General features: G+C 42.0%; 1 protein-coding gene across 1 annotated transcript; it reads left to right on the forward strand.

Moving 5' to 3' along the window:
* Nucleotides 1–859: 859 nt before the first annotated feature.
* Nucleotides 860–21,410, forward strand: LOC125484699 (plastin-1). Its single transcript, XM_048604488.1, has 5 exons — nucleotides 860–913; nucleotides 5,955–6,088; nucleotides 12,392–12,515; nucleotides 17,631–17,755; nucleotides 18,856–21,410. The coding sequence occupies exons 1-5, from the start codon at nucleotides 860–862 to the stop codon at nucleotides 18,986–18,988; spliced, it is 570 nt and encodes a 189-aa protein (XP_048460445.1). The 3' UTR covers nucleotides 18,989–21,410.
* Nucleotides 21,411–22,416: the final 1,006 nt, after the last annotated feature.

Consider the following 22,416-nt stretch of genomic DNA (forward strand, 5'->3'; position numbering starts at 1 on the left):
ATGTTAAGCAGAATGGGGGGGGGGGGGGGGGGTGCCGGCTGTGCAAAACGGCATTGGAGGGCACCGTAGGCTGTGTGAGGGTGAGATCAATGGCAGTGACCACCTCTCTGGCCTCCGCAGGGAAGCAAAGAGGAGCAGGGTGCACATCAGTAATGCTGGTCTCAAAGAGCAGCGAAGACCGTTCTAGGTGAAATTGAAAACGATGGGTCTCCGTGTGAGGAGGGGAATGAGTGGAAATGGGCTTGTAGGATTTGTGTGAGGTTAAAGGGAACGTGGAGGCTTCCTGATATCTGGTGACCTGGAGAGATTGGTGATGATGGGGTCCATTTGTGAGCTGCATCCCCTGTGCATACTTTGCATTCTGTAGATGCGACATGCTACTTGAAGATGGTTGAGACAATGCCCAGGCTGGGATCTGTGCTTGCTGGATGTGAGGAGATTGAAGGAGCAAGTACATTAAGCAGCCATTTACAAATCACAGCTGAATTTAATTCGCAATCACTTCATCACCGATTGGCTATGTGTGCAGGGTAAAGGTACCTCCGGGTCAGACACTGGTCAGAGATGGTTTGTAACATGTTGTTGGTGCTTGCATGTGGAACGTAGGCATCTCAAGTATTTTGAAATCAGCTGAAATGATGTTACAAAAGGCCAGTGCTGGCTGAAGGCAAACCATTCTTTGTGCAACTTCTGAGCGTGCTGTCAGGGACGCACATCAGATGAAGTGAACAGTGGTCAGTAATGAATGCAATGAGAGGTGGAGTGTCTGTTGTGGATCTTGGATATGAAGGGTGTCAGTGCTGTAGGTATTCTTTGATCACAGGATGGTGTGAAGGGCTACTCAATGTGACCATGGCGCATGGCACCACTGACTCGGGACCATGATGGAGCAGACACTGGGGCTGCTGAAGATGTGATTTCACTGCTTACAACTTTCTTGGGTGTCTGGTACAATCCAGAGTGTGCAGCATCATCCTGGCTTGCTGCGCTCTGCACAATTGGAGCAGGCAGTGAAGTGACGTGACTGACGCTGAGGAACTTGGAGAATAGGAGCAGTCTTCCAAGGGCGTTGAGGAGGAGGGAGCTGTCATTTTCCATGATAGTTCAGTTGCATCAGATGCTACCAGTCAGATGGGACCTGACTGACAGCCAGTCCCAGTGGATGAGAGTTGGGTGCAGCAGACAATCGTGAACTGTAAAATATTCATTGGTCATGATTCCAAAATCTGGCTTGTACTGTCAGCCTCTATTTGAAGAAAAACAATCGAAAGAACTGCGGATGCTGGAAATCAGAAACAAAAACAAAAATTGCTAGAAAAACTCAGCTAGTTTGGCAGCATCTGTGGAGTTAGAAAGCAGAGTTAACATTTCGGGTCCAATGAGTGAACCTTCTTCAGAAGAATCTCGAAACTTTAACTCTGGCAGCATCTGTGGAGAGAAACAGAGTTTCTCCAGCATTTTCTGTTTTTGTTTCAGCCTCTATTGGTTTTATTTGTGTTTGCTTTTGCTGATTGACAAATGAAAAGCTCATGTTTGGACTTGACCGATTTGCTTGCCCATGTGTGATGTTCTCCTATTGGACAATGCCAGGCTATGGGTCACCAGTGGGCATTGATGACAGGGTAGTGCTGACTTAGAGGGTATTTGGATGGGTTGTAGCTAAGGGCAAGTAAGATGTGTGGCCTGGTGATTTAAACAGCAGCGAAGATGACAGAGGTGTTGTAAGCACAAAGGAATATCAGCCATGCTGGCTCTGTGCCATTGGTAGTATGCCTCTGTGACTGGTGTACCAACATGTTGCTCATGATGGTCAATGCTAGATTGCCAGCATATCTGGGTGGACAGTGCCCTTTTAAAGATGGCACAGATACAGGGGATGGTAGTCTATCTGCTGAGTGACACGTTGTTCAGGGAACAGCATGTGCTCAGCCTGGTGGGGCAAAAACAGACATGACAGATACCATAGGGGCTGGGTAAAAAGTTAATGAATTGTGTGTGATAGGCATGGCAAGAGAACTTGCTCAGCCTCGTGGTGTAATTCGATCCAAAAAAAACCCAAACCCACTTGGACTTCATTGAAAGAATGTCTGATTCAGCTGTTCGGTTTCTGACCTTCATCTCTGCGCAAAGATTCTACTATGTTGAACTTGTTATTTGCTGCTATGGGACTATAACGATCTTTACTCGGTTTTAGATTTATTTACAAAGTAAAACATTACAGTTCTTTAGCTCCCACCACCAGTGTCAGTAGTGTTTCTTTCTATTTGTTAGATTACAGCAATTAAAGAAATAATCTAATTAACTAGTAAGCCACCCCTTATGGCAGCATTGTAACCCAAAAAAAAACTGCAAAGGAAATTTATCAAATTACAATAACACTCCTGAGGCTAATGCACTCCAGATCTCTATCTCTTTAGTAAAGAATTAACAAACCAACAAATTAGCTAGTTGACAATCTATTCAAAGGGAACTGTAAGAATAAACTTTAAAGGAAGCTTAAATCAAAATAATGTTTTGGTAAGTGGTAATGCACTGCAGCCTCTGTAATTCTCACTAATCTCGGAGGGCCTCAAACAAAGCAGTCAACACTGTGTATTTCCTCTCTAACAACACTCGGGCATAGACGTACCACACCAGAGAGAGGCAGGCAGTTGGGTCGAACAATTCCGTCAACTGCCCAGTGCCTGGAATTGTTTATAGCCTATGAAAACCAAAAGAACTGCAGATGCTGGAAATCGGAGACAAAAATAGAAATTGCTGGAAAAGCTCAACAGGTCTGGCAGCATCTGTGGAGAGAAATCAGAGTTAATGTTTTGGGTCGAGTGAATTTCCTCAGAGCACAGGTCGCTCAACCTGAAATGTTAACTCTGATTTCTCACCACAGATGCTGCCAGACCTGCTCAGCTTTTCCAGCAATTTGTTTTTGTTTGTTGCCTCTTTGGACATAGCCGGGAACAAGCTAACTAAGAGGTGCTTTGATCTGCCCATCGCTCTCACTCCACAACAGGTGGCCAGAGTTCAGCAATGAGGCTGAAAGTGCAACCAAAGGTAAAGGAGTAGCCTCCTGAGATAGTCCAGGACGGGTGGCATTCTCACTCTTTGTAAATGTAGAACATTGTCTCCTCAGTGCTGCAGAGGTTATAGTCAGCCTTGGAGCAGTGAGTCTCCTGGATCTTTATTACATGGGACCGGTATATTTGACAATCTTGGGTATTTCTCATTTGAAAAGTTTGATTACCCAAAATTAGCGAACAGAAATAGATTGTGATGTTCATGGCATCTCATTCTCAGAACCAAATCATTAAGTTTAGAAAACTTAAGGTGCTTATCTGTACAACTTATCCAATGAGTAATCCCTGCTTGTATATCTATATCTATTCTTGGCACTTGAATTATTGTGTCTTGTAATTTTCCCAATTTTCTCCCCATTCTGAAAATATTGTTTCCTAATTTAGTAGAGATGCACATGCACAAGATATCCTCGGGTATCTCAGTCAATTGGCCATTCTTCATCTTTCAAGAAAGATGTTTATTATCAACTAAGTATTTGGACTTGGAGGACCATACCTGAGACAAACCTGTCGTCATACCAACTTTTCAGCTGGCTGCTAGATAACAATTGGAAACAGAAGCACTCCATTCTCTTGCCCCAAAAATCCTTCGTCTGCTCCTCCTTGAGCTGATTACTTTTCAGAAAAATCACAGGACTTTCCACTGCTTCCTTAAGAAAATGAGCTAGTCCATCCTGAATTGGTGTTAGAACCACCAATCTTTCTCAAATGTGTGGCTTAATTCTACACATCTTTGCAAATGAGCATTTTGAAAGTTTCTCATTCCGATTATTAGAAAATGTTTGCAGATCAAAGAGTTATTCTAGTCATTGAGGTTGGTTGGCTCGCCGAGCTGGTTTGTTGTTCCACAGACGTTTCGTTACCGTGCTTGGTAACATCCTCAGTGCAGCCTCTGATGAAGCGTCGGTGTGTTTTCCCGCCTGGTTTTTAAACGCCCTATTCACATCAATAGACATACCACTGACAAGGGAAACAATGACAACACTACTTGAACAAGAACACGACCCCAGTGAAACCATCTCCAAGGACAACATGCTTAAACTACTGGACCTATGCCTGACCACCCATTTCACCTTCAACGGCCAAACATACGAGCAAATCAACGGGACACCCAATGGGATTGCCTATCTCCGGACTCATAGCAGAAGCAGTGATGCAAAGACTGGAAAGGACTGCCCTTCCGCAAATCCAGCCTAAACTATGGATACGCTACGTAGACGACACCTTTGTCATCATTAAACGGACCAAATTAGAAGAGACACACAAACTCATAAACAACACCCTCACCGGAATAAAATTCACCAGAGAGGAGGAGAACAACAAACAACTCCCATTCCTGGACATCATGTTGGAGCGCAAGACAAATGGCGAACTGCAAACGAAAGTACACCAAAAAGCCATACACACAGACCAGGTATTGAACTTCAATAGTAACCATCCCAGCACACCCAAACAAAGCTACGTGCGAAAAGGGCAACAACACAATGCAGTAACATGGAACTATGCCAAGAGGAGGAGGAATACCTCTTCCAAGTGTTCAAGGATAATGGATATCCAAAGAACGGGGTCAGGAGATGCCTACAGGAACAGCATCAGAAAGATTCTACACGCCCCGACACACTCATCACACTACCCTACATCAGGAACACGTCAGAACTCACCACAAGACTTCTACGACCGCTGGGCATCAGAGTGGCACACAAACCCACATCAACCCTACGACAAGTACTCACCCGAACTAAAGACCCACTCCCTGCCATGGACAGGACCAATGTCATCTACAAGATCCCCTGCAGAGACTGCGAGAAACACTACATCGGACAAACAGGAAGGAAACTAACAACGATAGTACATGAACACCAACTGGCTACAAAAAGACACGACCAATACTCACTCATCTCAATCCACATGGACAAGGAGAACCATGACTTCGACTGGGACAACACCAAGATCCTGGGACAGGGTAGGCAGAGACAAGCATGAGAATTCCTGGAAGCATGGCACTCCACGAAGCAGGCTATTAATAAACACATTGAACTCGACCCCATATACATTCCACTATGGAGGAAACCCGGAAGTGAGGCAATCACATCACAACGAACCCCAGAGTTTAAAAACCAGGCGGGAAAACACACCGACGCTTCATCAGAGGCTGCACGGAGGATGTTACCAAGCACGGTAACGAAACGTCTATGGAACAACAAACCAGCTTGGCGAGCCAACCAACCTCAACACCCACAACCCGAGCTACAGATCTACTCCAAAACCTTAGAGTTATTCTAGTCATCATAATAATGTGAAGATAGTGTTCACATATTACAGCAAGAAGTTAGCATCACAATTTGTCTCTACCACTGCTTCTGGTTGTGCTGCTTGGGACTGAAGAGCTACCAGCCCTCCAGTTGGCCAGCAGCTCTTGGGGTGGTATTTTCATGCTTAAAGGGTGGTCAATAGAGAATTTCCCAAATCAGTACAGAATCATACTGGGGCTCCCAGAAATGGCCATTTTGCTTAGTTGCCCCTCTGGTTTCCGCTCTGCCATCACACCACTGTGTCAGCATTAAATTCCACTCCAAACATGCATTGGAATTCATGCTCTTGACATCCTCCGTTACCATAGACCCAAGTTTCAACAGCAACATCTTAAGATTCATAGATGGTAGCTCAATGAAAATAACTTCAGAAATGTTTCCTTCAAACTTTACTTTAAGTTTCGGAATGATTTTTTTTAAAGTATGTGTCGAGTTAGTTTTCCCCCCAGTTTTTTTTTTGCTGAAAGCCCAGTAAAATCATTCTGCCCCATTTCTAATTGTTGCATTGGAGACTGCTTTCGCATAAGCTTAAATCACAACTGAATCTAATGTGTGTTCTTGCTGTCTATAGCTTGAAAACTGCAACTATGTCATTGAACTGGGTAAAAACAAAGCTGCCTTCTCCCTTGTGGGTATTGGTGGGCAAGACCTGAATGATGGCAATCGAACACTTACACTGGCACTCATCTGGCAGCTCATGAGAAGGTGAGAGAATCCTCATTAATGCAGTGATGTATGTCTTTAAAACACAAATATTGTGCTTGCTTTTCAAATGTTTCTTTCAGGGGCTGTGTGGGGATTTGGAATTATACAGAAAATCTAAAGAATTAATATTCTTAAAGCTAAGCTCATTTGTTTCGAGAAATGTTCTTTGGCAAGATGTTAGGATAAATTGAATAAATAAATCTTGATTTATTTTTGCTTGTAAAGAGTTTATTGAACACAAATGCTTTGGTGATCATGAACAAATTAATTTACCTATAGCTTACTGTGGGCATGGATTTATATCCTCCATAATGCGAATTAAGGATGTAACAAACCTAGATTTGGTGGGATGGTAATAAGTGAGTGGGAATTATCTTAAGCTAGATCTATGAAATTCACATTCTAACTCAATGTGGTAGCACAGTGTGGAGCTGGAGGAACACAGCAGGCCAGGCAGCAGCAGAGGAGCAGGAAAATTGACGTTTTTGGTCGGGACCCTTCAGAAATGTGGGGTGGAAAGGGAGCTCAGAAATAAATAGAGAGGAGTGGGACTGGGGAAGGTAGGTGGAATGGTGATAGGTGAGTGCAGGTGGGGAGTGGTGGGGATTGGTCAGTGAGGTGGGAGTGGCGGATAGGTGGGAGAGAAGATGGACAGGTTGTGTTAGGTCAAGGAGGTGGGGATGAGACGGAGGGTTGGTCATGGGATGAGGCCGTGGGTGGGGAGATTTTGAAACTGGTAAACTCCACATTTAGGCCATTGGGCTGGAGGCTCCTGAGGCAGAATGTGAGGTGCTGCTTCTCCAGTTTGAGGGTGGCATCATTGTGACACTGGAGCAGGCCCATTATGGACATATCACTCAGGGAGTGGGAGGGGGAGTTGAAATGGTTTGCAACCAGAAGGTGTTGTCATTTGTCGCAAACAGAGTGCAGGTGCTCTACAAAGCGGTCTCTGAACTTCCACTTGGTCTCATCGATTTAGAGGAGGTCACGTCGGTTGTGGGGTTGGATTATAGGTGGCAGAAATGACGGAGAATGATACGTTGGATGCGGAGGTTAGTGGAGTGATATGTGAGGACAAGGAGGATTCTGTCTTTATTTCCCCCTTGTCCACACATCACCCCACTAATCTCCATATCCAACGTATCATTCTCTGCCACTTCCGCCACCTACAATCCGAGCCCACAACCAAAGATATATTTTCCTTCCCACCTCTGCCTGCCTTCCGTAGGAACCACTCTCTCTGCGACTTCCTCATCCACTCCACACTCCCCACTAGCCCCACCACCCCCGGCACCTTTCCCTGCAACTGCAGGAAGTGCTACACCTGCTCCTACACCTCCCCACTCACCTCCGTTCAAAGCACCAAACAAAACCTTCCACATTAGACAGAGGTTCACCTTCACATCCGTCAATGTAGTCTATTGCATCCGCTGCTTCCGACGTGGCCTCCTCTACATCGGTGAGACCAAGCGGAGGCTCAGAGACTGTTTTGTTGAGCACCTCCGCTCTGTTCACGGCAAATGACAACACCTTCCGGTCGTGAACCATTTCAACTACCCCTCCCACTCCCTGAGCGACACGTCCATCCTGGGCTGCCTCCAGTGTCACAATGACGCCACCCAGAAACTGGAGGAGCAGCACTTCATATTCTGCCTCGGGAGCCTAAAGCCCAGTGGATTAAATGTGGATTTTACCAGTTTCAAAATCTCCCCACCCTGGCCTCATCCCGTGACCAACCCTCCCCTCTCATGCCCACCTCCTTGACCTGACACAACCTGTCCATCTTCTCTCCCACCTATCCGCTCCTCCCACCTCACTGACCAATCCCCACCACTCCTACCTGCACTCACCTATCACCATCCCCTGTACCTTCCCCAGCCCCACCCCTCCTCACTCTATTTCTGAGTTCCCTTCTCCCCCCCACTCCATTTCTGAAAAAGGGTCTTAACCCGAAACATCAACTTTCCTGCTCCTCTGCCGCCTGGCCCGCTGTGTTCCTCCAGCTCCACGCCGTTATCTCTGACTCCAGCATCTGCAGTTCTTACTATCTCCAACTCAATGTGCCTTTTTTCTCAAAAGACTATTCAATGCAGCATGCACTGCATTCTAATTTGTGTCTGTGTCATCGTTATCCCATTCACTAACATGTTAAAACTTGTGCATATCCTTCTGAGCAGCTATACAACTGTTTTACAGATAGAAACTGCATTGCATTGTTTAAATAAAAAAAGGCTTCTGGAATGAAATAATTAAGAATCTGATTGATCAAGACAAAATATACTTTGCTTTTACACGATTTTTGTTTTTATCTCGGCTGAATTCCTTTGTAATAAATAGAGAAATTTTGAACACTAGATCTTTTGAATGCTAGATTTTCTTTCATTCAGGACTTGAAACAGTTACGTACACATCGTCCCAGGTTTGAAAAAGCATTTCCATCAGGGAAAGGTAAAAATGTGCTGCTGTAATTAATTTTTCATTACAAGATCCATTATCATGCATGCTCAATCTGATGGCAGGTTCTTGGCTCATTGTCTGCTTTTACATCATTGTGAACTGTTTCTTTTGCTTTTTTTTGTTAGTGGTAGTTTGCAGGTTCCAACTTTAGCTCTGGTGAACCTGAGCTGTTGGCATCATTCTGAACCACACACTAACCATCTTGCGAAAACAGTTGGCAGCATTTGTGGAGAGGGAACTGACATTTTGAGTCTGGTATGACTCCATTTCAACCATTCCAGACTCACAACATTTACTCTGTAACTTACCCCACAGATGCTGCTGGACCTACTGAGTTTCTCCTGCATTCTGTTTTTGTTTCAGATTTCCAGTATCTGCAGTATTTTGCCTGTATTGCAAACTGAGCTAACTAACATTGTTGGGGTATTTTAGTTCTATTTTCATTATTTTCACATTTCAAATATTTACATTTTTTCCAAAGTAGAATCTCTGACTCTAATCCATGGGTCATTTGATATGGCAGATTACGATGCCCTAGCCTGTAGTAAACAAATGAACAGGGATTTGGGTGAAGCGAGTTTATCTTTTGACCATTTCATCTTCCCTCCGTTTCTGTGGCAAAACACATTTGGTGACAAATTCTTCTCTCTAGATTTGAATGAAGTGCTACTCAGTTGTGGAATTGTAGTCATAGCATTGGAAACAGGCCCTTTGGTCCAACTAGTCCATGCTGACCATGCTCCCAAACTAGTCTCACCTGCCTGCGCTTGGCCCATATCCCTCCAAACCTTTCCTATTCGTGTACTTATCCAAATGTCTTTTAAATGTTTTAACTGTACCCACATTGCAACACTTCCTCTGGAAGTTCATTCCACACATGAATCACTTTGTAAATAAAAGTTGCCTTTCATGTCCTTTTAAAAATCTTTCTCCTCTTGCCTTAAAAATGTGTCCACAGTTTTGAATTCCTCCATCCCACGGTAAAGACCCTTGTCATTCACCTTATCTATGTCCCTCATGATTTTATAAACTCAAGGTCACTCCTCAACCTCCTATGTTCCAGTGGAAAAAGTCCCAGTTTTTCTAGTCTATTTTTATATCTTAAACCCTCCATTCCCGGCAATGTAGAAACATAGAAGATAGGAGCAGGAGGAGCCTGCTCTGCCATTCGAGCCTGCTCCGCCATTCTTCACAATCACGGCTGATCGTTCAACTCAATAGCCTAACCCTGCTTTCGCCCCATAACCTTTGATCCCATTCACCCCAAATGCTATATCTAGTCCCCTCTCGAATACATTCAATGTTTTGGTATCAACTATTTCCTGTGCTAATGAATTCCACAGGCTCACCACTCTTTGGGTGAAGAAATATCTCCCCATCTCCATCCTAAATGGTCAACCCGGAATTCTCATACTGTGACCCTGGTTCTGGACATACCCACCCTTGGGAACATCCTCCCTGTATCTACCCTGTCCAGTCCTGTCAGAATTTTTTAAGTCTCTATCGCGCCCCCCTCCAAATTCATCTCAACTCTAGCAAAAACAATCCTAACTTCAATCTCTCCACATACCTCAGACCTGCCATCCCCAGGATCAGCCTGGTAAACCTTTGTTGCACTCCCTTGACAGCAAGAGCATCATTTCTCAGAAAAGGAGACCAAAATGGCACACCATATTCCAGGTGTGGACTCACCAAGGCCCTGTACAACTGCAACAACACATCCTTGCTCCTGTCCTCGAAACCTATCGCAATGAAGGCCAACATACTATTTGCTTTCTTTACCACCTGCTGCACCTGCATGGTTGCCTTCAGTGACGGATGCCCAGGTCCCACTGCACACTCCCCTCTCCCAATTTACAGCCTTTCAGTCTGCCTTCTTGATTTTGCTTCCAAAGTGAATAACCTCACATTTATCCAAATTATACTGCATCCGCCATTGATTTGCCTACTTGACCAACCTGTTGAGATCATACTGAAGGATTTCTAGATCCTTGTCACAGTTCACCCTCCCACCCAAATTGGTATTATCTGCAAATCATTAATATATGTTGTGGATAGCTGGGGACCCCGTACTGATCCCTGTGGCACCCTACTAGTTACTGCCTGCCAATTTGAAAAGGACCCATTAATCCCTACTCTTTGTTTCCTCTCTGCCAACCAGTTTCCTATCCATCTGAATACAATTCCCCCAATACCATGCACTTTAATCTTGCATGTGGTGGTAGTGGAGTCAGATACATTAGGGACATTTAAACGACTCTTGGATAGGCACGTGGAGGATAGTAAAATGTAGGGTATGCAGGGTAATTTAATCTTAGTAGAATAGGCCGGCACAACATCGTGGGCCGAAGGGCCTGTACTGTGTTCTATGTGGGATGCCTTCTGAACGTGCAAATATACTACATCGACTGTCTCACCCTTGTCAACTCTGCTAGTTACATCTTCATAGTATTCCAACAGAGTTGTCAAGCACAATTTCCCCTTCATAAATCTATGCAGACTGCCTGATTCTGCCACTGCTTTCTAAATGCTCTGCTATAAAATCCTTGACAACGGATTCAAGAATTTTCCCCACTACCGATGTTAGGTTCACCTGTCTATAATTCCCTGTTTTCTCTCTACCTCTGTTTTTGAATATTGCTGTGATATTAGCCACCTTCCAAACTGCAGGGACGGTTCCAGAGTCTGTAAAATTGTGGAAGATGACCACCAATGCATCCACTATTTCTAGAGCTACTTCCTTAAGTACACTGGGATGTAGATTATCAGGCCCTGGGGATTTATCAGCCTTTAATCTCAACATTTTTCCCAGCACATTTCTCTACTAATATTGATCTCTCTCAGTTCTTCCCTCTCACTAAATCTTGCATCCTCCAACAATTCTAGTATCTGATTTGTGTCCTTTTTTTGTGAAGACAGAACCAAAGTATATATTCAGTTCTCCAGCCATTTCTTTGTCCCCTATTATATACTCCCCCATTTCTGTCTGTAGGGGACCTATGTTTGTCTTTACCAATCTCTTTCTCTTCACGTACCTGTAGAAACTTTTAGCATCAGTCTTTATGTTCCCTGCAATCTTACTATCGTACACTATTTTCCTCTTCTTAATCAATCCCTTGGTCCTTCTTTGCTGAATTCTAAATTGCTCCCAATCCTTAGATTTATTATTTTTCTTGGCCGATCTGTAGGCTTCTTCCTCGGATCGGATACTATCTCTTATTTCCTTTGCAAGCCATGGATTGGCCCTCTTCATTTTGCTTTTGCGACAGACAGGAATAAACAGTAGTTCCCCCATGTGTTCCTTGAATATTTGCCATTGCCTATCCACTGTCATCCCTTTTTAAGTAACTCTCCCCAATCTATCAAGGCCAACTCACGCCTCATATCCTCATGGTTTCATTTATTAAGGTTTAGTACCCTAGTCTCCGAATCAACAACCTCACTCTCCATCTTGATTAAAAAAAATTCTGTTGTGTTATGGTCGCTCATCCCCAAGGGGTCTTGCACAGCTAGATTGGCAATGATGCCCTTCTCATTACGCAGTACCCAGTCTAAGATGGGCTGCTCTCTAATTGATTCCTCCAAATATTAGTCAAGAAAACCATCTTGGTAAATCTTTTCTGAACCCTCTCCAGTTTAATAATATCCTTCCTATAACAGGGCAACCAGAACTGCACCCAGTACCTCATAAGTTATTGCTGGATTCTTAATTCTGGTTTGTTGGATTATAGAAATCATAATTGCTTTTGTTCTAATGAAAATCATAAGAGGGACATATTGTAAAGTTTCCCTGTTTTTTTGTGCTTGAAATAGTTAATCTTTGACTTTCCGACTTTATTCTTTCAGGTACACTCTGAAGGTGCTGTCAGATCTTGGAGATGGATCTAAGGTGACAGATGAAATTATTATAAAATGGGTAAATGAAACTTTAGCAAAAGCGAAGAAAAGAAGCTCAATTACTAGCTTCAAGGTAAGTGCAAACTATAAGAAATTTTATGTTAATGAATTTGGCTTTATGAATATACAAAATAGGAGCTGAAGTTGACTGTTTAGCCTCAAGCCTGTTCTGCCATTCAATAAGATAATGGCTGATCTGTTTTGTGTTTAGAAATTCACAATGCCCTCTATCCCTTAAAAACCTTTTTGTTTTTTTAGGAAAGAGAATCAATCTGCCTTAAAAATATTTAATGGCCCCACTTTCAAAGATTTCTGAGCCAGAGAGTTCCAAAGTTGCACAACCCTCTGAAATAACCCCCTCTCATCTCTGCTGTAAAAGGGCTATCCTTAATTTTAAAACAGTGCCCCTAGTTCAAGAGTAAAGATCTTTTCCACATCAATCTTGTCAAGACCATTCAGGATTTTACACACTTTAATCAAGTCACTCCTTGTTCTTCTGACCTCTGTGGAAACTAGCCCACGGAGTCCAATCTTTTCTCATAAGACAATCCATTCATTCCAGGTATCAATCTAGTAAATCTCCTCTGAACTATGCCCAATGCACCTACATCCTCCCATAAGTGAGGGGGCTAAAACTGCTGACAAAGATAGTAGGAACTGCTGATGCTAGAGTCTGAGATAACAAGGTGTGGAGCTGGACGAACAGAGCAGGCCAGGCAGCATCAGAGGAGCAGGAAAGCTGACGTTTTGGGTCTGGACCCTTTTTCTGAAAAAGGGTCCAGACCCGAAATGTCAGCTTTCATGCTCCTCTGATGCTGCCTGGCCTGTTGTGTTCCTCCGGCTCTACACCTTGTTATCTAAAACTGCTGACAGTATTGTGTCTTAAGTAGTTTACTAGTAAGGCACCTTATCAAATGCCTTCTGAAAATCCAAATATATTCATAGAATCCCTACAGTTTAGAAGCAGCCCATTCGGCCTATCGAGTCCACACTGACCCTCCGATGTGCGACCCACCCAGACCCACCCTGCTACCCTATCCCCATAACCCTACATTTTCCATGGCTAATCCACATAGGGTGCACATCCCTGGACACTGTGGGTAATTTAGCATGGCCAATCCACTTAATCTGTACGTCTTTGGACTGTGGGAGGAAACTGGAGCGTGTGGAGGAAACTCACGCAGACACATGGAGAATTGTGCAAACTCCACACAGGCAGTCATTTGAGGCTGGAATCAAACCTAAGTCCCTGGCGCTGAGAGGCAGCAGTGCCGCCCCAGCGTAAAGCTTGGAGGATGAGGGCACATCCACTGGTATTGTAGTGGATTACATCCACTACTTCCCCTTTATCCATCCTGCTTATTTTCTTTTCAAAGAATTCTAATAAATATTAACAGAGGAAGCAGCAACGCAGATCAGCAGCTCCATCAGCAATGACAACACACTCAAACTACTAGACCTGTGCCTCACCACACACGTCTTCTTTAATGGTCAAGTATACAAACAGATCAATGGTACACCTATGGGGTCATCCATCTCAGGACTCATCACAGAAGCAGTCATTGCAAAGACTAGAGCACACCACCCATCCCCACATTCAACCTAAACTGTGGATGTGGTACGTAGATGACACATTTGTCATTATTAAATGCAACAAACTAGAAGAGACCCACCACCTCATCAACAACATATTTGCAGGGATTAAATTCACAAGAGAAGAAGAAAACAACAATCAGCTTCCATTTCTAGACATCAGAGTTGTGTATGACCAATGGGGAGTTCCAAACCTTAGTATACAGAAAAGCAACCCACGCTGATCAAATCCTCAACTCCCTAACCCTAACCCTAACCCTATCGCAGCAACCAATCCAATGTCCACAACAAAGCAGCATTAGGACGCTATTTAAATGGGCCACGACTCTCTGCAGCACCCCAGAACTACGCAGGAAAGAGGAAGAGCACCTATACAAAATCTTCGCTATGAACCGATATCCCCGCAACTTAATCCACAGGTGCCTACTAAACAGACAAGAGGACACAGACGCCCTAACACACTGGCCACACTGCCCTACATCAAGAACATGTCAGAACTGACAATGAGACTTCTGAGACCACTAGGAGTCATGGTAGCACATAAGTCCACAGCCGCTCTACAACAAACACGCACAAGAATTAAAGATCCCATTCCCACAACATGCAGAACCAACGTGGTTTACAAAATACCATGCAACGACTGCCACAAACATTACATTGGACGGACAGGAAGGAAACTAGACATCAGAATACATGAACATCAGCTAGCAGCAAAATGACACTACGAACTTAATCTCAGTACACCCAGACAATGAAGGCCATCAGTTTAACTGGGACAATGTAACTATAGTAGCCCAAGCCAAATATAGACACGCACAGGAATTCCTAGAAGCATGGTTCTCAACCCGTAATGCAATCAACAAACATACAGAATTAGATCCCATATACAAACCTGTACAGATCAAAACCAGAAATGACACTACTCGCCACAACAGCCCAGACAGTATGAATTCCAAGCAGAATAGAACAACATCACTTCATCGGAGGCCTCACTGATGATGTTACCTAACATGGTAACAAAACGTCTGAACGAAAACAAGCCAGCTCAGCGAGCAAGTCAACAACCTCACCCACAACCCGAGCTACAAATCTTTGCTAAAACTTTAATTCTAATAAATTCAGCAGGCATGATTTCCTCTTTATGAAGCCATGCTGACTCTGCGTGATCGCATTATGCACAGAATCACAGAGTACAGAAGAGGCCCTTTAACCCATTAAGTCTGTACCATCTTTACGTCTTTTATAGTAGACAAACATTTTCCAACAACAGACGTGAAGCTAACTGGTCTGCTTTTTGTCTCTTTCTTTTTCCCTTTTTAAATAAAAGTGTTACATTTGGCAATTTTCCAGTTCTCTGGGACTTTTCCAGAATCTAAGAATTCCTGGAAAGTTACTACCAGTTCATCCACTATCTCTGTAGCTGCGTCTTTTAATATTCTAGGATGCATGTCATCAGGTCCAGGGGATATATCAGTCTTTATCCCCATTCTTTTCCTAGCACCTTTTATCTAGTGGTAGTTATTGTATTTATTTTCTGTCCTTTTGCCCCTTGAATATTTAATAATTTTGGGACGCCATTAATGCCTTCTGCTGTGAAGTCTGATGCAGAGTATCTATTTAACTCCTCTGCCATTTCCTGGTTTCCCATTATTATTTTCGCAGCCACATTCTGTAAGGGGACGAGGTTCACTTTTGGCTTCTCTCTTCCTTTTTATAGGTTTAAAGAAGTTCTTGCTGTCCTCTTTTTGATATGACTTGCACATTTACTCTCAAAGTGTATTTTCTTCCTCCTTTTGTTATTTTTTTGATTGTCTTTTGTTTTAAAATTTTCCTAGTTCTCTGGCTTACTACTAATCGGTGCCACATTATATGTTTCTTCTTTCAATCTTAACTATCCTTAATTTCCCTGGTTAACCATGGTTGGCTATCTCCATTGTAGAATCCTTCCTCCTCACTGGGATATATCTTTGCTGTGAACCATGATCTGTTTTCTTAAATGTCTGCCATTGTACCTCAAGTGTCTTTGTTGCTAAACCCCTTGCCCACTCCACTCCAGCCAGCTCTGCCCTCATTCTTTTGTAATTACCCTTATTTAGGTTTAGCACAGTTGTTTCCGACCCAAGTTCTTCCCCCTCAAACTGAATGTTAAATTCTACCATGTTGTGGTCACTGTTTCTGAGAGGAGCGTTTATACTGACATCATTTATTAAGTCTGCCTCATTACACATCACTAGATCCAAAATGACCTGTTCCTTCATTGGTTCCATAACACAATGTTCTAGAAACTGTCCCAAACACACTTTATGAATTCTTCCATGTGGCTTCCTCTGTTAATCTAACTATTCCAATCTAAAGAAGATTAAAGTCACCCATGATTAATATACTGCCTTTGTTACATGCCCTCATTATCTGACTCACCACATAGCTACTGTGAGGGGGCCTAAAGAATACTCCTATCAGTGTCGTCTTGCCCTTTCTGTCTCTTATCTCTACCCATATGGATTCTACATCTTTCGATTCACTATCATTTCTTGCTTCTTATTTATTTCATCTGGAAACAATAATGCTACCTCACCATTCCTTCCTTCCTGCCTGTCACTTTGAAAAGTCATACACCCCTGAATATTTCATTCCCAGCTTTGAGTTCCTTGTAACCATGTCTCTTCAATAGCTATAAGATCACGCACGTTAACCTGTATTTGTGTGGTTTATTTATCTATTTTGTTCTGAATATTATGTGCTTTCAAAATAGATGAATTAACCATATGATCGTACAGCCATGGCTCTCTAATGGCTCTAAGAGGATCAGAGCTTGAGGCTGGATGGTTGAACGTACAGCTGCCCATGGTGGGATGAAGGAAGGTGGAAATGACAAGGCTAGAACTGGGAAAGAAACATTTTCCAGAGGTCGTAGGACTGGAGGACATTACAAAGATAGAAAGGGGTAATGCACGAAGGGTTTTGAACATAAAGAGGAAAAATGTTTGAAGTGTTTATGAAACTGGGATCAACACGTATCAGTGCATACAGGTAATGAACAAACAGAACCAGGTACAAAGCAAAGAAAACATTGACTCAGAAGAAGTTGAGGATAATGAGGAAGGGATTCTTGAGGTTTGAATGAGGCACTGATGGTGATAGATGACTTGACAGTGGTTTATTCTTCATAAAAGACCCACTAGAACTGGAAATTCATAAAGCCAGAAGGTTTGCTGTGCACTACATGTTCTGTGTTAATTCATCTGTGTTGAAGCTAAAAGATGGTGAAAGGTTTAATGCTCGTTTTGCACTAGAAGAGAATTTGAAACTTTTAAAATAAATCCTAATTCCTTACAATGTAAATAAAACTTGCTCCAATATGGGCATCTAATTTTGTATTTCAAGATATTATCCTGTATTCATCATTCCTGTAAGATATAAACATTTTTAGGTAAATGAAGAAGTTTGTTATACACAGGTCATCTTTTGTTACATCCTATTTTATAGAAATTGTTGTTGTACCATAATTTGCAAGATTGTCTTGAGTGGTTGCAATTAAACTGGTTCCACTGTATCATCAACCTTTTATTTGAAGATTTTGTTGTTTATCCTCCAGGATAAGTGCATTTGCACCAGTTTGCCTGTTATAGACTTGATAGATGCCATTGCACCTAATACGATTCGCTACGAGCTCGTGAAACAGACTGATTTCTCAGATATTGACAAGTTGAACAATGCTAAGTAAGTTTGATGTTCGTGAATAGAAATTCCTTCTGCTTTACTTTATTACAGTTACTTTAAATAATTATGTGTTGAATTTCAGGTATTTTTAGGGCTATTATGTTGGCTAAAGGTAAAACTAGGTAAATTCTGGTCAGGTTTACACAAATTTTAAAAAAGACTTGCATTTGTACAGTTCCTTTCAGGATCACCATACATCCTAGACTGCAATACAGCTTATGAAATACTTGAGAAGTGTCATCAGTGTTTGCAATGTAGGAAACTGCCAATTTGCTGACAGCTAGCTCCCATGAAAATACACTCACCAGATAATCTGTTTTGTGATGTTGTCTGAGGAATAAATTTTGGCCAGAGATGGTGCAGTGTGCGGTGGTGGGAGGTGGGTGTGGGGGGTAGAGAGAGAGACAACTCCACTGCTCCGCTGTGGAATAGTCTCAGGATTTTTTACATCCTCCTGAGAAGATATACACTCTCAGTTTAAGGTCTTATCTGAAAAACGGCACCTAATAGCTATTAGGTGTCCTTTTGATTCTCTGTATTTTTATCCACCAGATTTTCTTGCATTAAACTAAAACAAAATTCAACAGAATTGATGTGAGTATTTCATCCAGCCTTTCTACAGGAGAAAATGCTGCTTGAAATGCAATTACCATCTCCTGTCTCCCCATCTCCCAAAGTCAATTTAGTATGAATGATGAGGTAGACAGATATTTTATTTTAAATTGTTTCTACTGTTTTAAGAGTTGCAATTTGATTTTGTTGCTTAAGCTTGAGTTGGAGTTACTGTTTCTCCTCATTAATTTTTGTAGTGGTAATTCAGTTCTGAACTAAAATGTCAGAGAAAAGATTTTATAGTTAGAGTGTGGAAAACAGTTAATAAAATGTTCAAGGAATCAGTATCACGGATGGGAAACTCTCCACTATATAATTTCCCACTTGAAAGCAACGCATATCATTGCAAACAAGATGCACTGTGCGAAATGTGGAGTAGGCAAAATTTGGAAGCTGCAATGCAGGGATGAGAAACAAAAAAGTCTGTCTACAAGTAGCACTTGTACTCTTAATTGAATATTCCTTTATGATGTGCTTGTCTCTTTCAGATATGCCATTTCAGTAGCACGAAAGATAGGCACTCGTGTTTATGCATTGCCTGAAGATCTGGTGGAAGTGAAGCCAAAGATGGTTATGACTGTCTTTGCTTGCTTAATGGGAAAGGGATTGAAAAAGGTGTGAAGAGAACTGAGCACCTTGTTCACATTAATCCTGTCTGCCATATCAAACCAATTCAGCATCCTGTAATTCATACAATTATCTGTCATTCTATTTTTGATCTGTTTTTAGCAGAGAATATCATTGGGAACAATTTCAGAAGCAAAATACTAACTGGAAATCATTTTCATTTCTCATCACTAATTTACTATCTGTGTATTTTAAATGTTCCTGTATTTAATTTTCCATGTTGCTGTTAAGATTAAAACTCTCACTAATTTCTGTTTGTTATTTATACTGCATCATACACCAGACAATTTTGTGTATTTCCTGCAATGCTTACAATGTAAAACATGTCCAAAGTTCTTGTACTTGAGCATATTTGTGATTGACCTGCTTTTTGAAAATAGCTGCTGTTTTGTAAATGACTTCTATTATCATCAAATTGCAAATATTTAAATATGTAAAATTGGTTTTATGGAAGGAATCCGAGTTGTAATTCAATCTGTGGTTCTCTTGGAGTTACACGATCTATTTTTGGTTTAACCAGTTTGAGTGTCTGCAGTGCCCTGAGATTGAATTGCAACTTTTAACTTCCGCCAGAATTTCTTTTCTGTGATAACTATATCGTTGCCGTTTAGTCATTGAGTTATTGAGAAGATGCAGTAGTGCCACCCAAACACATGGCTGCAAATAGTCATGTAGCAGTGTTCACAAACTTATACAGTGTTGGTCACAATCGCCACAAAGCTGAATAATGTAGAATTCATATGTGACTAAAAACTTTAATTCTAATAAATCTATAACCCATTTGATAAGAGATTACATGCATGAATCAACATTTCTATGAATTGCAAAGCTGATCTTTACATCACAGTCTTATATTCATTATTGTGATAATTAAACTATTTTCTTTCACCAGAGTGAAAACATTCAGAAACTTGTAAAATTCACTTTGCTCCGAGGTGAAATTTGGGGGAAAAAAAATTTGACTAAATATGCTTGTGGGGTCTTGTGCACAAAACACAGAAAGCTAGCACACAGGTGCAGCAGGGAATCAGGAAGGCTCATCGAATGTTAACCCTTATTACAAAGGGCTTGGAGTATAAGAGTAGAGAAGTCTTACTGCAACTGTACAAGGTGCTGGGGAGATCACAGCTAGAGTACTGTGAGCAGTTTTGGTCCCCAAATTTAAAGAAAAATATTGTTTAATTGGAGGCAGTTCAGCGAAGGTCCCCTAGGATGGTCCCTGATATGGACAGATTGTTTTTTCAGTAACGGTTAAACAAGTTGAGACTCTACTCACTTCAGTAAAGGAGAATAAGAGGTGATCTCATTGAAACATATTGGATTATTCGGGGACTTGACAGGGTAAATGCTGAGAGGATGTTTCTCACCATGAGAATCCAGGAACAAAGGACATAGTCTCAGAATAAAGGAGCACCAATTCAAGACTGAGATAAGGAAGAATTTCTTCTCAGCCATGATCCTATTGAATGGTTGAGCATTTCTACTACTGTACCTACTACTTATGGTCTTATGATCTTTTAAAACTCATATGGTCCCAAACTAGGATAAGTGTGAGGTTATCCACTTTGGTAGCAAAACAGGAAAGCAGATTATTGTCTGGCTATAAATTGAGAGAGGGGAATGTGCAACAAGACCAGACTGCTCTGATATACCAGTCGCTGAAAGTACGTGCACAAATGCATCAGGCAGTAAAGAAGGAAATGCTATGTTGACCTATGTGGATTTGAATTCTGGAACAAGAATGTCTTGCTGCACTTGTATAGGGCATTGCTGAGACTGCACCTGGAATATTGTGTGCAGTTTTGGTCTCTGTAACTGAGGAAGGATGCTCTTGCGATAGAGGGAGTGCAGTGAAGATTTACCAGACTGATTCCTGGAATGGTGAGATGGACACATGAGGAGAAGTTGAGTCGGTATTCACTGGCGGCAATGAGGGGCAAATCTCTTAGAAACCTATAAAATTCTGACAGGACCAAACCAGACAGATGCAGGAATGATGTTCCCAATGGTGGGGTAGGCCAGAACCAGGGGTCACTGTCTATGGATACGGGGTAGGTCATTTAGAACTGAAATGAGAATAAATTTCTTCACCCAGAGAGTCATGAGCCTTTGGAATTCTCTGCCACAGAAAGCGGTTGAGGCCAAAACATTTTGATTTCACGAAGGAGTTGGATATGGCATTTAGGGTTAAAGGCATTAAAGGAGATGGGATAAACAGGAATAGACTGTTAAATTGGATGATCAGCCATGATCCTATTGAATGGTGGGGCAGGCTTGAAGGGCTGAATGGCCTGTTCCTGCTCCTTTTTTGTACGTTTTGTGTCCAGTGAGACTTCGATTTTATGTTCACATTGTGTAAAAAATTAGTGATTTAAAAATGTGTTGGGCATATTGATTAAAATTGTGTTTGGATCAACTATGTATCAACTTACTTTTGAATGCAGGAAGGGTACTATGTGCAGTTGCTAACACCATAGTATTGTGCTCTGTGCACAGTGCCAATTCGTGAATTGGAATAACTACATGCAGATGTAACTATTTTTGTGGCTCCTATTAGGAGTGTAACTGATTTGGAAATCTGATTCTATTAATGGTTGCACAGCCTCGGGCTCAAATGGTGCAGTGATAATGTGCCTACCTCTGAGCGAAAAGGTCTGAGTTCAACAATTTCCCCTGAGGTTCACTCTAACAGTCTCAACAGCTTGATGAAAAGTATTTATAGTTCTACTGATTTAGCTTCTTTGTGCACTCCATTGTTTTTGATGAGATTTCAATTTTTTTTTTTGAAGGTGTTATTGCAAAGCGTTCAAAATGCATTTACAGCAGGGTGCTTAAATAGAGTCATAGCGTCATATAAAGCATGGAAACCGAGCCTTTGGTCCAACTAGTACATGTTCCAACCATGTTCCCAAACTAAACTAGTCCCACTTGCTTGTGACTTGGGTGGTTTCTATAAGAAGTCTATATTTTGCTCAACATGAATTTTATGTTTCGGTAATGTGCAAATCTTGGCTGATATATTAAAGCTAGCTATGTGAGCTGCTAGAGGTCATTATTGGGTGGATGTGGCACAATTACCTTATTCTAATCAGATAATTGAAAAGTTTTCAATACTGATTTAAAAACCTGCTGAGAACATAAAAACGTGTAGATGCTGGAAATCTGGAACAGAAACAGAAATTGCTGGAGAAACTCAGCAGGTCTGGCAGCATCTGTGGAGAGAGAAACATAACATTTCTAGTCCAGTGACCCATCATCCCTTTCTCTCCACAGTATCTGATTTTGCTGACTCACTAACCTTGTTGTGACACACATTATGGCAATTGATCCATAAAGCTTAAAGCTTTTGCTGAAAGTAGTCTAGCAGCAAGGTTAACATTTAACATGTGAATTGATTTTAAAGTTCTGACCCAGTAGCCTGT

This window comes from Rhincodon typus, chromosome 13, assembly GCF_021869965.1.
Source record: "Rhincodon typus isolate 14 chromosome 13, sRhiTyp1.1, whole genome shotgun sequence".
In the NCBI taxonomy this organism is placed as follows: domain Eukaryota; kingdom Metazoa; phylum Chordata; class Chondrichthyes; order Orectolobiformes; family Rhincodontidae; genus Rhincodon; species Rhincodon typus.